Raw genomic sequence first — 16,848 nt, 5'->3', positions numbered from 1 at the left:
GGAGAGAGCTTCACCAGGAATCACACTCTGGCACTTTGGGCTTGGATGTCCAGACTCTAGAACACATGAATATGTCTAAACTTCAGCTGTTCAAGGCACCAGTCAATGGGATTTTGTTACGGCAGCCTAGGAAGACTAGTTCAATTTTCCTCTCTTCCTTTCCACTGTCTTTATTGTAAAATACCTGTAACATAAAATGTAGCATTTCAACCATTTATATATTATAGGCACACACACACACACACACCTATAATCTCAGCACTCGAGAGGTCAAGGCAGGGCAGGCTTTGGTCAGTGAGGGAGGAAAATGACTGCTGATCCTCAAGGAACTGACTCAAGAGTAATCAGAAATTTCCAGGCCACATGGGAACACGTTTGGCTCCCTGAAGAGTTTTAACTCAAAGCCAGTTGGGGTCCTGAGGCAGGGCCTAGCCAGTGAACAGGACAGAAAGTGTCATGGAGGAGGTGGGCCGTGGAATCCTTCATAGCTTTAAAGGGCAGCACTGGAGTGACACGATGGTTAGGTGCCCTGAAAGGTCTCAGAGGCCACTCACCCCAGTGTCTGTAGGAGCAGGCTGACTCTGAACTTGTAAACAAACTGAGGTTTGTCAGACAGTCTTTAAAGTTGTACTCTTAAAGTAAAGATGAGCCATATAGGAAGTCTTTTCATTTTCACCAAGAAATAAGTGATCAAACACTCTGGCCCCTTGATTGCCTCGGATTCCCTCATTCTGATAAATTCATGGATCCTGAGAATGGTTTCAGTCAGTCTTAGAACTGGGGAGGAACAGGGACAGCTGGGACTGTGGTGACCTAGAAGTGCCTGTCCCAGCTGGGGGCAGCCCTGACTCCACAGGGAACTGTTGCCATATCAGCATGCAGGTCCAGTACTGTCAGACTGAATGACTTTTCAGAAGAAGCTGGTGAAACCCCCAAATATTATAAGCTCTTTCATTGCTTCTGACATACAACAAACCTGAAGGAAACACACTGAAGCCCCATCTGGCCCTGCTCAAGTCCAGGCGTTTGGGGGTGAAGCCTAAGTACATGGAAGCCAAGTGAAGACAGGCTTCTGAGAAGGCCAGTGCCCCATGTTCCTGCTCGATGCCTTCACAGCCACGTGGGGAGCCTCATGCTGGCCCTGGGCCAGGACACTCTGCTTACATAAGAAATGCTTCAGCCAAGCCCAAGGTCCCCATGGTCCTCAGAGCTTTCTTCTGGCCACACTCATACCCCAGGTGACCAGCTAAATAGTACCGACGCAAGATGACTTGCTTCTCCACACTTGCACTCAGGTGCTCCCCTACTGTCAGAACCCTATGTTCAACTGCTGAATTGCGACTGGGATGGCTAATGGGTGCTTCACATAGGTTCGCAGGGGCCCCTTGACCTTGAGAATGGTCTTTACACCTGTCTTCTTTAACTCCATAGATAACATCACAGTTTCCCTGTTCCTCATGCCAAAAAAGTAGGACTTCTCTTTTCCCTCACACTGCACATCCACTCCGTGAACAGGCCCTGTCACTGTTTCATGTAAAATATCCTCACCTGCATTTTCCTGCTTACCCACCCTTCTGCCTAGCCAGCTGTTGGCCAACCACACAGCTGTTCAGACAGGACCCCTTCTCATTGCAAGCCCTCCCAAACTAATACTGCACACAGATCAGATCATTACACTCCTCCCCCTAAATATCTCCCAGCCACTTCCCAAACCCAAAGCCATGCTTATCAATGGCTCTCAAGTCTTCAATGTACCCTTCAGTGGCTCTTTTTTCAATCTTCAGGCTGTTGCTCATACCCTGTCTTCTCAGAGGCCTCTGTGGACCTCCTCTTAAAAATGTTCTCCTATAGCTCAGGCTGACCAAAAACTCACAGTCCTCCTGCCTTAGCGTCCCAGTGTTGTGATTGTACGCATGTGCCATGGTATCCAGCCTTCAGCCCCTTCTTTAATCCTTTTCTCTTCTAAGCACTTATCCTATCTGAGATACCTGTTATTCCTCTTTCCTGGAACATGAGCGAAACAACATTTCTCATTCAACAATTTGTTCTTACAGCCCAGCACTGCGGTTGGCATGCTACAAGCACTCAGTACATATGTGCTGGTGTGAATGAACAGACAGGTCTGGCCAGAACTTCCAGTAGCCAAATCCCTGTGTTCACTGGGGTGCCTACTTACTGATTGAGGAAGGCGAAGAGGTATCTCATGATTATCAGAGTGGTTTTGGGTAGGGCAAGGAGGACTTTCCGGATGTGCAGAGCTCTCTCCTGCAGGTTGTCCATTGCTGAAAGAAAAAAGCCATGTGTCATAACATACTGCGACTGAGACCCCAGAAGGAATGGTCAGAAGGTCTTGTCACCAGCCCAGGGCACTGGATCCTGTCAACACAGCATGAGAACCCAGTGACAAGACTGTGAAATTGGCTACTTTTTGAGGGGTGGGCTGTCTCAAGAGACCATATATCACCGCTGTGCCCTGGGACAGAGGAAGTATTGGAGTGCTCCATTCCCTGCATGTGCATCTACCTTGCTCATCTCAGAACAACCACAGACAACAGGCTACATGATGTTCCACATCCAGCTAAAAAGGGCCCTGTCTGGCCTGCTTGCTATACATGCGCCACTACCCCTCTTTTTGACAAGGCCACTTGTCTGCCCCCTCTCATCTGCAGTAGGAATGAGTAGGATGTGGCCAGAGGCAGGGGATGGCAGCCTCTGTGCAATCACCCCTAATTCTCACTGTGTGCATCAGTTTAGGCTACAGATATGGCCCCAGGCCCTGTGGCTGCTGCTGTGGACAGATGTGCAGTGTGTCATAAGGACACCATCATTTTTTTTTTTTTTTTGACACCATCATTTTGTATAAGTGATGTTATATGAATGTTATTTTCCATTATGGCCTTTATAAAAAAAAAAAAAAAAAAAAAAAAAAAAAAAAAAAAAAAGGAAGTACTGTGTTAGGAACAAGAGATGTGTCAGGGATCTCGGGCTCTCACAGCAACCACAGCCCCGCTGAAGGGGCTCTGCCTGGTCCAGCCCTGGCAGAGACATGAAGACAATGAAGACATGCCATAAGGATGCACATCCTCAATCGCACACATAACTCACTTCCGTTACGGAGAGTCCCACAGGTAAGGGGACAACAGAGACACTGAGACAGCAAATTTCTTGAATGCTTTAGGCTCATGAGGGCAAACGCTTTGAGCTTCCAATGATATAAACACCAGGGCAATGGGTGCCATAGGTTCACCACCAACATTCTTGCTGTTCTGAGTAACTGAGAGGGGCAAGGACTGGCAAATTCTGAGCCAGGCTAGAAAGCCAGGAAGCACGAGGACGCTGTCAACCTGGAGCATGGATTTTGTCTCACTTCCAAGGCATCATGCCCTCCTGCCTATGGGGCCATCCTTCAAATGACATGTGCTTTCAGCAAGACCTGACATTAATCTAAGTTTCCACAGACAGTTGTCCATGGAAACAAGTGAGAGGCTGCTTCGGTATCAGGAGCTGAGCTAAATGGTCAGGAATAGCTTCTTTTCAAGTCCTAAATTTTAGAGCAAAAGGCAGAGAACCCCTACGAGAATAGAAAATAGATACTGCTTTCTGGGAAAGTATCATATGATTACTTTAATTTTATTTATTTTTTTTTGCAGAACCAGGGATTGAACTCAGGCCGTTGCGCTCGCCAGAGAAGCACTTATTCCACTGAGCCATCTCCCCAGCCCTCATGGTTACTTTTAAATGTGCAGAGGGCTTTCGTTCTTAGAATGTGCATAAATACATCTAGCAGATAAGCCATGCCATGGCTAAAACAACAGGAAACATCCATAATACTTACATACTGTCCTCCTGAGTTTATGAGAAGCTCAGGCTCTCATGCATAAACTGCAAGTAACTGAAAAGACTAGGTTCTTGGATGAACGCAGAGGCATCTTACTAAAGGAAGATAAAGCCTTCTTCCCAAAGAAAAATGTTTATGACTGAAGCAAATCAAAAGGGCCACGAGTCCTGACTCAGGGCCAGAGACTTACTAAAATGTCACCCTCACAGCTCTGCCCCTACCACCAGGGATGAGAGAGTGAAGACGAGGAGGAGAAACCACTGGGGAAAAAGTGAAAAAGGAAAACTCCACTGAAAAGCAAACAGGGAATTAAAGAACTCTACGGCAATGTTCAGATCTCTGGCTCCTGGCAGCTGTGGCCCAGGAGCCAGCATGAAGGCAATGTGGCACTTACTGACGCAAGCCATCAGGTCGTGGAAGATGTCCTTGGGGAACAGGGGGTGTTCCAGGCCACGGAAGTAAAGCTTCAGGACGCCTGCTATGGAATCCATGTCATGGTCATTCTGGTCCCCAGCCAGGGGGTCTTCTCCTGGGGATAAGCGATGCCCCCCAAAAGGAAAGAAAGTAAGTGGGCAGAAACACTTAGGACAAAGCAGGAGGGGTGGGGAGGAGTGACCTAGTCATGTCCTCCACCAGCTAGCTCATCATCTCTCTGCTAGCACAGGCGCCACAACTGGGACAGACCAGGGAATAGATAAAGCCATCCTCTTAGGCTATGGATGTTCCCTGGAGTTTGGGGCACAGCAATTGCCTTTCTCACAAAAATCTTGAAAGTAGGCTGGACCCAAGTCCCTCGAGAAGGAAAACGAGGCCAAGAAGGCCAGTTCCTCTCACTGGTTCTCACTCCTCTTGGCCCCCAGCAAAGGACACCTACTTACAGGAGCTCCCTATGGAAAATTTCATATCAGATGTAATTAGATTTAATGACAGGACCAACCTCAAATTGAAACTATATATATCCATTACAGTGACGGAAATTGCCAAAGCTTGCCCATTACCTTAATAGCCCACAAGATAATAAATGGGCTACAACGAGCAGGCACATTAGCCTTGATATTAACTGCCACCAAGGGTTCTGGATGAAGCCATAAACCGCCTGGATATCATAGTTAACTTCTCAGGTTTTGGCAGATCACCCGCAGGAGAGGCAGGAAGGGCTGGGCTGAGAAGGAAGGCAGCGGGACATGCCCAGCCTCTCCCCACACATGGAACGGGTTGCGTGTGTGGGAGCAGGTATCCGGCTGAAGGAGGAAGCAGGCTCCTTTCAGGGAGAAGAGTGGAGCTGGTACTGCAGGAGGCAGGCAGACATCTGGTCTTATCTCTGCGGCTGTTCCCTCACCTCTCTCAAAGGCATTTTTGATGTCATTCACTTCAACCTGGGATCCAGACACCCGGAAAATTCCTTCATGCTGTAGTCCTGGAACCACACACAGGGAAGAGTTCACAGAGAAGAAAAAGCAAGCTCACGACCACAGTACAGGCTCAGCTGAATGCCTGTCGCCCCTAGCAGCAGATCCTGAAGTAGGCAATCTCTCTCCCCCTGCCCCCAGGCCAATGTACAGAGGTGACAGGAAACTCAGTGGGTAGATTTTTTTTTTCTTTTTTTTTAAATTTTATTTATTTATTTATTTGTGTGTGTGTTCAGCTCAGCCCACCAGGGGGTGGGGCTGGCTGGCATGTGGTGCTGGGGGATCGAACCGCGGTCCCTGTGCTTTGTTAAGCTTGTTCTAAGTAGGTGCTTTAGACCACTGAGCCATCTCACCAGCCCCTAGATTTTTTTTTTAATGGTTCAAAGAATATATTATCTGCTATAACGTAAATTTTCATTTCAATTTTTTATGCTAATTTTATTGAGAAGGAAGCAATGAGACAGTTTTAAAACAGGTTAGTAGGACAGTTACAATAATTAATACTCTGCATATTGTTGTCTTTGAGGTAGTTATTCACAGTACAAGATGGGAAGATTACGAAGCATCACCTAAAGAAAGAACCAAATCAGAGACGTAATGAAGGACATCCACAGCCAGCTCTTCTCTTGACTCTGAGGGAGACTGCGGCAGGTGCCTTCCTGCCTGTGCCTAACTCACGTGACTTGCACAGCGAGACTTGCTGGAGCTTTCTTATTATTCAGAATAGCAGCTGGGTTGTAGCAGTTGAGACATTAAGTACCACTGGAGGCGTTTCCTAAGGTTTGAGGTGATGAGCACCTTTGTTGATTTAACAGTGTTCTACTACTTAGGGGGCAGTGCTTTCAGCAGTGATGAAAAAGAAGACAAATATATAAAGGGCCAGGGGCTGGAGAGATGGCTCAGTGGTCTAAAGCACCTACTTAGAACAAGCTTAGCAAAGCACAGGGACCGCAGTTCAATCCCCCAGCACCACATGCCAGCCAGCCGCGCCCCCTGGTGGGCTGAGCTGGCCACACACACACACACACACACACACACACACACACTAAATAAATGTAAAAAATAAATAAAAATAAGGGTCAGTCACAGATGGCACTGTCAGCTACTGTCCTAACCTTTGGTCCCTCCCCACTGCTTTAAAGACAAACATGCACAAATGTTACACTACAATTATGTGTACACAAAACTTTGTCTTGGCTAGTGAGATGGCTCGGTGGTCTAAAGCACCTACTTGGAACAGGCTTAGCAAAGCGCGGGGACCACGGTTCGAACCCCCAGCACCACATGCCAGCCGGCCCCGCCCCCTGGTGGGCTGAGCTGGCCACACACACACACACACACACACACACACAAATTAAAAATTAAAAAAAAAAAAAGTCAAAACTTTGTCTTAAGTTTTGTTAGAGTAGAAATAATTATTAATAAGAATAGTGTAGGGCCTGGGAGATAGCTCAGTGGTCTAAGCACCTGCCTGCCAAGTGCAAGGACCCTGGTTCGATCCCCGGTACTGCATGCTGTGCTGGCCCCTCACCGAGCTGGCCACCAAGACCAGGCGTGGTAGCACCTGTAATCTCAGTGCTGGGAGGCTGAGATAGGAGGATCACTACAAGTCTGAGCTGCACAGCAAGACCCTGTACGAAATAAATAAATAAATGAATGAATGAACAACTAAAAAGTTTTTTAAAAATAGTGCACAGTAGTAGTGACTATACAGTAATGACTGTTGTTATCAAAGGCTCTCACATAAAGAAAGCACCTAATCCTTACAGCAAGTGATAACCTGACTGCAGGGTCAGAGCTAGCAGTAACCCAGACTTCTTGCCAAGAGACTGGTCAGTGATGTGCAGCCTTTGGTTACACAAGTACTAAGAGTCTGGGTAAGGACTCACACCCAGACTTTGTGGCTCCAACCACATGTTCCTCCGAGACCAGACCTGTGGAGCTATTGGTGTGCATGTAGGGAGGGTGAGGATCACTCAGCCAGTCTGAACTTGGGACATGCAACTCTCTCTCTCTCTCTCTCTCTCTCTCTCTCTCTCTCTCTCTCACACACACACACACACACACACACACACACACACCCCTCACTGGCAAACCCAGGGAGAAATCCAGGAAGCGTGCCTTCAGTGCCGTGCCCGGGGCTTGGGCTGGGCTAGCATTGCTAAGTGCAGCAGGGCTGTCCAGCCTTTCTCAGTTTCTCAGGAGCTCTGACATTTTGTCTAAAACTGTGATGGTACAGTCCTTCCAGAACTTTGACAAGTCAGGAAGGAATAATACCACCTATTTCAGGCTTAACCTCTCAGTGAGGGGGCAGCTGGGTTCTGTGAACTAGACTTTTGGAAGGAGTATCATATAAAACAGGACTGAAATTGTCCACTTTGACTGAAATTGCATTAAAAAGTAAGTAGAGGGAATGTGATTACCTTTTCAGTGGCAAGCCTTAAGCTGTCTGCTCCTTTTTTTTTTTTTTTTTTTGGTGGAACTGGGAATTGAACTCAGGCCCCTGCACTTGCCAGGCAAGTGCTTACTCCACTGAGCCATCTCCCCAGCCCCTGTCTGCTCCTCTCAAGGGAACCTCCTGAACATTCCTCACAGAATAGCAGGCAACAGCAAAATCCATTAGTACCAATGCAGGTGTACTAGGGTACTTATCCGCCAGGATACTAGAGCTGAAGAATGTTGTTTAAACAGAAGGTGAAGAGCAAGTGCCCTCACAAAAACAGGCCTAGGCCCCAGACTTGTCAGAAACACAGTGCAAGGACGGGTCATCAAAGGACAGGCCAGTGGTGTGTGAAGCACGGTACCATGACCTGACAGAGGGCCAGCGTGGTACCTCTGGACAGGGAAGACCACCAGGAGCTGAAGCATTGGCCTATGGACCCAGGACAAGAAGAAACGAGACACGCATCTGGTGGAACTCAGGTGTCAGGCCTGAACACTGAGCTCTCTTTTGGTCTGGTTTCTGGTCTCCCTGCAGTACCAAAGCACCAGTTGGAGTTCTTGCTCAACACTCAGGATCTTTTGAGCAGCTAATGGGATGATGCTGAGAGCAGAAACAATGCTTTCCAGAAAGGAAAGGGGAAAACCAAGGAACTTGTTTATAATTCAGGTAAATCCGTGCATAAACAAAATGGCACATCCATGATCTTGTTTACTTGTTCTTTGTACACACTTAACAGAAAAGTGTGAAAGCCACCAGACATGGGTAAGTCATTTGGGAGTGGCACAAAAACCTTCCATTTAGATCAGGTGTAGCTCTTTTTAATAGTTGCTCTCCGAGATAATTCTAACACAACAACACCTTGTGTTCCTTCCCTCATGACAGTGGTGGGTTTTTCCTACATCGTGGTTTCATTTTACTAGTTCCCGACATTCCTTTTCCTTGAAATTTTCCTGGATTACCCTGTCCCACCATTTACAGAAGAGCCTCAGTTTTCCCCAGCTAACAGGGACTATAATATTTAACACCTAGGGGATATGAAAATAGTAAAAACATTCTCAGCATTTGGTGGGTCACAGTTTGTTTTAAGACTGGCAAAAGTTATATGATCCCTATTAACTTTTATTAGTATTTAATAGGGATCATATTAAATATATACTGAACTATCTCCTAGGCCCTTAATGTAGTTCTAAAAGTCCTATTACACCAACAGGCATATTCAGAGAAATGACAATCCTCTTCTTTTTCCCATTGTCCCATTATTTCCATCTCCTTGTGGCATGTTTCTTTTTTTTTTTTAATTTAAAAAAAAAATTTTTTTTAACATTTATTTATTGTGTGTGTGTGTGTGTGTGTGGCCAGCTCAGCCCACCAGGGGGCGCGGCTGGCTGGCATGTGGTGCTGGGGGATCGAACCGTGGTCCCTGTGCTTTGTCAAGCTTGTTTCAAGTAGGTGCTTTAGACCACTGAGCCATCTCTCCAGCCCCTTTTATTTATTTATTTATTTATTTATTTTATTTTTTTTTTTTGGCATGTTTCTTGTAATGGCCAATAAAATACTAGTTTCTGTCTGCTCCTCACATTTTATTTTTTCACTTAACAATATACCCTAGGAATCTTTCCATATCAGTTCATAGAGCACTTCCTTGTGTTTTTGCAGTTGTATAGTACTCCATTGTATGGGCATACCACAGTTTTTACAACCACTATTCTTCACAGGGGCATTTAGTTTGTTCCAATATTTTGCAATTATGAACAATGCTGCAGCAAATAATCTTGTGCACATACATAGATTTTTGGAGGCGTGTCTTCATGGTAAACTCCTAGAAGGGCTGCTGAATTAGAACATAAGTATATGTGTGGTTTTGTTAGATATTACCAAATTCCCTTCCAAAAGGGTTCTAGTCTGCATTCCCATCACCAATACATCAGGAGAACAGGTGTTTCCCCAGAGCCTCACCACAGAACTGGACTGAATTTTCATCTCCTTGTACAACACGCCTGTGCAGGAGCAGAATGGTATGTATAAGCCAAACTCTACGGAACCACTACTTCTCAGCTACCACCACAGCGAGCACTCTAGGCCAGGCCACTACCATGTTTCACCTGCAGCAGTTAGTTACTACTCCTGTAGTAACTTCCTGTTTCTATCTTATGGTCTTATCTCCCTAAAGCAGCTGTGCTTTAAAAAGTTCCCCTGTTCAAAAGTCTCCATGGCTTCCTATCTTATCCAGAATAAAATTTAAATGGCAAAGGCCAAGAGATTGGGTCTGTGCTTCATCTCCTGTCTCTCTCCTCTTCACTCTCTTGGCCCCTTCCATGGTGGCCTCCTTGCACTCATGAGGTATTCCTTGCATTCACTTGCCAGCAATCTCTGCACTTTAGCCAGCAATCTCTGCACTTTATGTTCCCCCCATTCCCTAGGTATCCACAAGGCCCACAGCCTCACCACTCTGCTCAAATGTTACCTTCCGAGGAGAGGTCTTCCCCCTGAACCTATCTAGAACAGTAACCACTCCCCATTTTCCATCTCCTCATCTTGCTTTGCTTCACGAAACAACACTCAAACTATTGCATGTGCATTTATTTATTGGCCAATCGACTGTCTGTCCTTCCACAAAGTGTAAGGTTTAGGAGAACAGACATTTTTTATTGGTATACAGTAAGAAGTCAGCATGTATTTTTGTTGAATAAATGCATGAATGGACAAAATGCATGGATGGATGAATGAATGGGAGTTCAGATCTTCCAGTGTTCTTTAGGCACAAATAACTCTTCCTTTCCTGAACTTACTTCAGACTTATCTCTGCCAACTACTTGATCATTAATCATTACTATCTTGTGAAATTTCTTACTCTGCTATTCTGAATTACCATCACTTATCTCTTTATTTAACTTCTGTTCTTTTTCTTTAACTTATCACTTATTTTCTCCCAAATAAATGTATTATAAAACCACTTAAAGACAAGAACAGTGTATTACTCTTGTTTTCATTTTTCTACTTGGAAATGCATGGTGCTTAACATTGATTGGGGGCTTGATAAATATTTGTTGATTGTTCCATAGTGATGTATAATGCTCTTACTTCAAGTAAACAGAGATAACATTAAAAATTACAGCTTGGGCTTGGAATGTAAGCCAGTGACTTCCTAGCATGCATGAGGCCACCCTGGGTTCAATCCCCAGCGACAGGGAAAAAAATATAGCTGAGGGAGGATGGGCTAAGTTGTAATGCTAAAATAATTGCAGTTCTAAAAATGAACCCACACAATGTCCCAGTCTACGCAGAAAGGAAGGTGAGGCAAGGGAGGGAGAAAGGCTGCATTACTTTACATTGATCCTTAGCCAAAGGTCATTTTGTATCAAGAAATAATTTCTGAAGCCCAATTGCTAGACATCTTAATGATGCTACTTCAGGTATCTGCCCTGTTACTCTTTCCTTTGGGAAAATCAATTCTCTGCACCCCTGAGATCTGCCAGAGTAAGCCAGCAGCTGGCAAGGAGTGAATCTGTAAGACCGATTTTTGTCCACACAGAGGGTTAGTGTGGTCTCTGTAAGGCTGAGAAGCCAGTCCTCGCAGACTCGCAAGTGTTTGGGGCAACTTCAGGACCAAATACTAACTGAGTGCTTGGAGATACTATACTCAGAACAAACCAGAACAAAACCTGACTATTTTTAGGACTCAGTACACCATTACACATGGAGCTATTTTCATACCAACGTGGTCTAGAAAGCCAGTAGGATAGCAGTCAGGCTATGCCCTGGGATGTACTGAACATGCAAAGGCAGTGTGTACCGACGAAAGTGCTGCCACAGCACACCACAGCTCCTACCCAGCAGCTGAACTGACACACACTCAAAGCTAGAAAAGAGCACATGGGTGGGGGCTATTATGCCATTCTGGGTTAAAGCTCATAATACCTCTTGGTGTCTGGGTGTGGCCATTCTGATGTAGCAAACATTATATGAACAAGTAAGATTTTATTCCTTTTCTAAGAACGTCAGGATGGGAAGGTAATCCCCATTCTTACTCTACAAAGAATTCCTGGAAGTTCTGCCCAATCTTTGCACAAATATGGACAAGACTGGAACCCTGCTTACCATGTCTGCTGATAAACCGGATGCAGCTTTCCACCACCAGAGGAATTGCTTGGCTGGAGTCCTGAAAAGCCAGAGAAACATGACATCAGAACTTCCAAACAGGGATAGCCAGGGGCAGAGAAAATGGGTCATGTTATGTGGAATTTGTCTTAGTGGACTGGTAGTTGGTACAATGAGAGGAGCTAATCTTTCTTCCAAGCTGCAGGGTCCAAAATCACTTGGTATGCCACACAGATGCTGTTAGGTTGTGCATGTCCCAAGTGAAGCAGATCACTTTCTATCCTGAACCAATTCCTCAATTCAGCCATCCAATCAATCCAAAGATCCTGTTGGGTTTGCCTCCTTAGTATCTCAAATCCATTAATTTCTCCATCCCTACTGCCATAAGCGACTCAGTGAGCCATTATTTCAGTTCCCACACTTCCTCGCCTCCCACCCTCTGGTCTGCATGTCTCTTCCCTAACAGAGCAGCTGAGTTATCTCTATGTAACTTTATTTTTTATTTTACTTATTGGACACAGGGTCTCATTATGTAGCTCAGATTCATAGGATGCTCCTGTCTCAGCCTCCCCTGTGCTGGAATTACAGAAGTACACCACCATACCCAGTTTTGTGGCCTGCATGGCATGTGGTACCAGGGATCGAACTCTGGTCCTTGTGCTTGCCATGTAGGTGCTTAGACCACCAAGCTATCTCTCCAGGGCTATGTAACTCTTTCTGGGACTACTCTGCTCTTCGTAGAAACTTGCTCAGCTGAGACCATGGCTTTACTTCTTTCATCTCATCTTCCTCTCATCCCTACCAGAGCCACACTGGTCACGTTTCTGATGCTCAGATAAGTCTTCCTTGCCTTGTGGCATTGCACAAGCTGGTCCTGCTGTGACACTCTCCTCAACTTATTGTGTAGGACTCAATACCCAGTTGTATTTCTCAGCAGAGCTCTAGCTTCACAAGGCAGATCCAGTGTCTGTGCCTGGGTATCCAGTACTGGCCACAGCACTTACATAGTAGTGCTGAATTAATATCAGTTTAAGGCCACAGAGTGAGTCAGTGAGAGCCTCAGAAAAAGGGTTGTTTGGCATAAAAGGTAAAAAAGAAAAACCAAGTCTTAGAAATGGTTGAGATTACTTGATACAAAGCAAAACAGGCTTCCAAGAAGTCAGCCTTTGGTCTTCCCCTTTCTTATACAATCCTATTTATTCATATCAGTTAACTTCTATCAGCTTCAACTTGTTACCTGCTAACTAGGAAGGTGATTGGCAGTGACTGTGGTAAGTCCTACCACCATGTGAACATCAGCGCCTACCATTTACCAAGGAATTGACAGAGGTTTTGGGCCATGTGCAAAGTCCTTTGATAGATTGGTCGTGTAAGAATGCTATAGGATATGTATTATTATTATTCTCACTTGACAAATGAAACAAAGGCTTTTTACCTCATCTCTTATATTCACATGGCTAAGTTAGAAAGCCAAACTCAAGCCTTGGAGTCTCACGAAGAGTGAGCATTTCCTTCGTTACCACCCATACTGTATTCTAAGAGTTTAGCAAACACTACATTAACCATGACTAAAAAGCCAGGAAGGTTTCATAATGCAGCTATATGCCTAATTCAGCTGTATGGAAGAAACAACAAGCATAGAGGACACTAAATCCAGCTAGAAAGAGCTTTAGATGTTCAGAATGGAGACTGGACTCTCATTGTGCCTTCTGCTCGCTGCACAGGTTTGCCTGCACCCCTTTTCTGGCCCTGAATTCTCAACTGCAGCCATGGGGTTTGGCTACTATTAGGGAAGCAGCTGGTTCTCATGAACAAGTCAGGCCAAGAGAAGAGCAGCTTTGGCCTCTATCTCTGAAGCTTGCCAGGAGCCAGGATGCTGCCAAAGGAAGTACTGTATATTCCAAGGTGGAGCTGAAATAAGGAAGGTCTTAGTGACCCAAATGCTCATCTTTGTGACTCCAAACCCGTCCGTTTCCTCTAGCTTCTTCGCCAGTGTCTGCTGTCTGGTTCCAATCCCCCCCCCCCCCCCCGGAACCGGGCTTGAACTCAGGCCCTTGTGCTTGCCAAGGAAGCACTTATTCTACTGAGCCATCTCCCTGGCCCCTCTTGTTCCAATATTAAAAAGAAAAAAAAGCTACATTTCAGAGAAATCTTTCTATGTTTACAGACTTCTGTTATTGTATTTTTTCATAAACAGCAGCAGCAAACATGATGAAGACATCACTAAGAGGGTTCTCAAAATTTTTCTTGTCCCAGGATCATATATAAAGAGCTGGAGGGAGGGAAGTAGGGAGGCTCATAGATTGCTGCCTTCCACAAGTGAAACTCTGCCCAGATGCACAGGAAATAGAATATCAGTGTGGAATGACCTGCGTAGGGTTGGCAGGGAGTGGGGCACCAAAGATATTAACCTGCCTATCCACGGTTACCAAGAGCACGTGGGAAGCAGCCCAGAGGGATAATCTGTGGCATACGAAGGTCGGCCAGAGATGACTGTCTTCCTGCAAGGCAGCATTTCCCTTTCCCCACAGTTCCGATAGGCCCTAAGATAGAGTCTGGAAGGAATAAGCAAGGCACTGAGGTGCAAAGGCTTTGCAGGCCCCTGCCATCCCCTGCCTCATGTAGTTTCCAAGCCACCAGTGAATTTATCACTCCAGATGTGCTATGTGCTCCAGTAGCACCCCACAGACCCACACTGCCCCACAGACCATCCTGTCTGTGCATTTTCGCTTACTGCATGCTTCTCTCTGCCACTCTCCCCCTACGGTGGAATTGATGCCAACGTAATGCTTTGCTTCACAATAATTTTAGTCAGATAATCTCAGGGCCAGAGGACCCTTTAAGGACAATCAGGCTAAATTCCCACCCAATCAGATTGAGAGAACTGGAGGGAAAAGGACAGTAGGTATAACTTGGAAATGACAATCAAGTGGTCCTGTAATGTGCAGGAGAAAATAATCAGGAGGATGGCCAGATAATGTTCAAATACACACTGCTTAGCATATGTTCCTTTGTTTTGATATTAATTGGGTATTTTCAGATTTTACTCAATTTTAATAGTAAGTAAGTTAAATACATTTTTAATCTGTTGTGTTCTATCATGTGACACAGAGATTGTACCTGATATGGGATACCACGTGTTGTCATACATGTGCATGTGTAATGTGTAAGTTAGGTCTTGCCAGACATCCATCACTTCTTTATAGTCAAAACACTCAATATCATTTCTTCCAGTGTCTGAAATGTACATTATAGGTGCCACCTAGAGTCACCCTACTGTGCAACAGTAGCACGTCAAACTTCTTACTTCAGCTCACTCTAACACAGTACTGGCTCATCAGCCTTTCCTCACTGGCATAAATTCGTATGAGGAAGAGGGTTAAAGTGCTGGTCGGGTCCTGGCCTCCACGTACATTTGTTAGACTTCTGCTTTAAAAGAGAAAATGTAAGCCTTGACAGCAGATCAGATATGGAAAATAAGGGGAAAAGGCCATTAAAGATCAAATTGGGGGCCATGGGGACTCTACAGAACAGACAGCAACAGAGAAGTTGGGGGAGGAGCCCAGGGAATCGGAGTGGAGCGAGGTGTGGGAAGGTTAAGGCTTACACAGCGAGCAGAGGCGAGAGCTCAGTTTTCAAGCACAAACATCTCTGTATCCCTCAAGGAGTCAGCTCCAAAGGCTTCGACTGGCAGCGTGTAAAACACAAGTAAGCATGTAGAAGGACATAAGCTCATCAGGGGAAAGAGCCTGGAGAGATGTCTAGAGAGGGCCAGGTCTTGAAGAAATGCCTGTGTCAGGGGAATGGAGATGGGCCAGTGAAGAAGACGTGGGGGTAACAGCCAGCAGAAAAAACACCCAGGCCTGACAAGAGCAGAGAAGGTCTTGGAAGCAGCAGCTGAGGTACCTCCCCTTCAAGAAAGGTCTGGTATATTTGGAAACTAGTCTTTACTAGGGTCAAAAACGACTGGGAACTGGTTGCACTGACATGCACTTTTAATTCCAGCGATTTGGGAGTTGGAAGCAAAAGGACTCTGTCCCAAAAGCAAAACAAACAAACAAACACCCCAAGGGCTGGGATGTTGCTCAGTGGTACATAGCTTGCCTAGCACAAGTGAGGTCCTAGGTTCAATTCCCCAGTGCCACACACACACACACACACACACACACACACACACACACACTCACACAAACTCCATTAGGCACCCTTAAGAACAAAAGCTATCATTCTTCCTCTTTTTTGGCCAACTTGCCACAAACAAACCAACACTGACTTCCAGGTTACCTACACAAGATCATTTAACGTGGAAACCACCTGCTGTTTTACCCTCCTGTCCATCTTAGAAAACCCTTTTCATCAACAGGTCTGAAGTGCTAGAGAGAGATGGGGGCACTTCAACAAGATAAAAGCAAGGTCTTCACTGGACTGGGTTTACAGTGCAGCCTGGAGCTCTCCAGCAAGTCTGGCCCCAGGCAAATACACATGCCTGCAAATGCTTTGGCGCAGCAAGATGCAAATCATACAGCAGACAGGTGTCATTCTCTTCCGATCCACACTGACGCCTGCTGCACTATGGGCTTCTGAGGCCAGAGAAGGAGCTTTGGAGCCTTCAAAAGAGTGCTTGGATCTATCTCTATGCAGGGAGTTCCATGTTAGATCAGGAACGCGAAACAAACTTTAAGCTCAACCCTATTGTTTACCAGTACTAAAGGTGAAATGGTTTGTTCACTCTAAGATCCATCTATTAATTTTAAATGCCATACATGATTCTAGGAAATTGTTCCGTTTCTCTTCAGTTTTAAATGAAATTATGAAAGGAGAAGAAAAAAAAAATCGAGAAATAAGAGGGAGGAGAACTGAAATGAAACAATGAAATTTTTATAATTTAAAAATGTATAGTCAGGCATAACCCCAGTACTTGGAAGGCTGAGGCAGAAGGATTGCCACAAGTTTGAGGCCAGCCTGAGTTACATACAAGTTCAAGGCTAGTATGAACCATGCAGTGTGACTGTGTGTGCACATGTGTGTAACAGAGAGAGAGAGAGAGAGAGAGAGAGAGA

General features: G+C 45.5%; 1 protein-coding gene across 7 annotated transcripts in view; it reads right to left on the bottom strand.

Moving 5' to 3' along the window:
* The window catches only part of Srgap2 (SLIT-ROBO Rho GTPase activating protein 2), a 301,879-nt gene that overhangs the window by 20,764 nt on the left and 264,267 nt on the right, over positions 1–16,848 (bottom strand). For all 7 annotated transcript variants that reach the window (XM_023701145.1, XM_023701146.1, XM_023701144.1 and 4 more), the window contains exons 14-17: positions 11,789–11,849; positions 5,178–5,255; positions 4,233–4,367; positions 2,177–2,282 (exon numbers count right to left, since the gene is read on the bottom strand). In XM_023701145.1, coding sequence (XP_023556913.1) covers positions 2,177–2,282; positions 4,233–4,367; positions 5,178–5,255; positions 11,789–11,849 — 380 coding nt within the window. The remainder of the gene's footprint in view (positions 1–2,176; positions 2,283–4,232; positions 4,368–5,177; positions 5,256–11,788; positions 11,850–16,848) is intronic.

Source organism: Octodon degus, unplaced genomic scaffold, assembly GCF_000260255.1.
Source record: "Octodon degus isolate 3935 unplaced genomic scaffold, OctDeg1.0 scaffold00131, whole genome shotgun sequence".
NCBI classification, from domain to species: Eukaryota; Metazoa; Chordata; class Mammalia; order Rodentia; family Octodontidae; genus Octodon; species Octodon degus.
The sequence above is the reverse complement of the archived record's forward strand: the minus strand, read 5'-3'. Positions and strand labels throughout refer to the sequence as shown.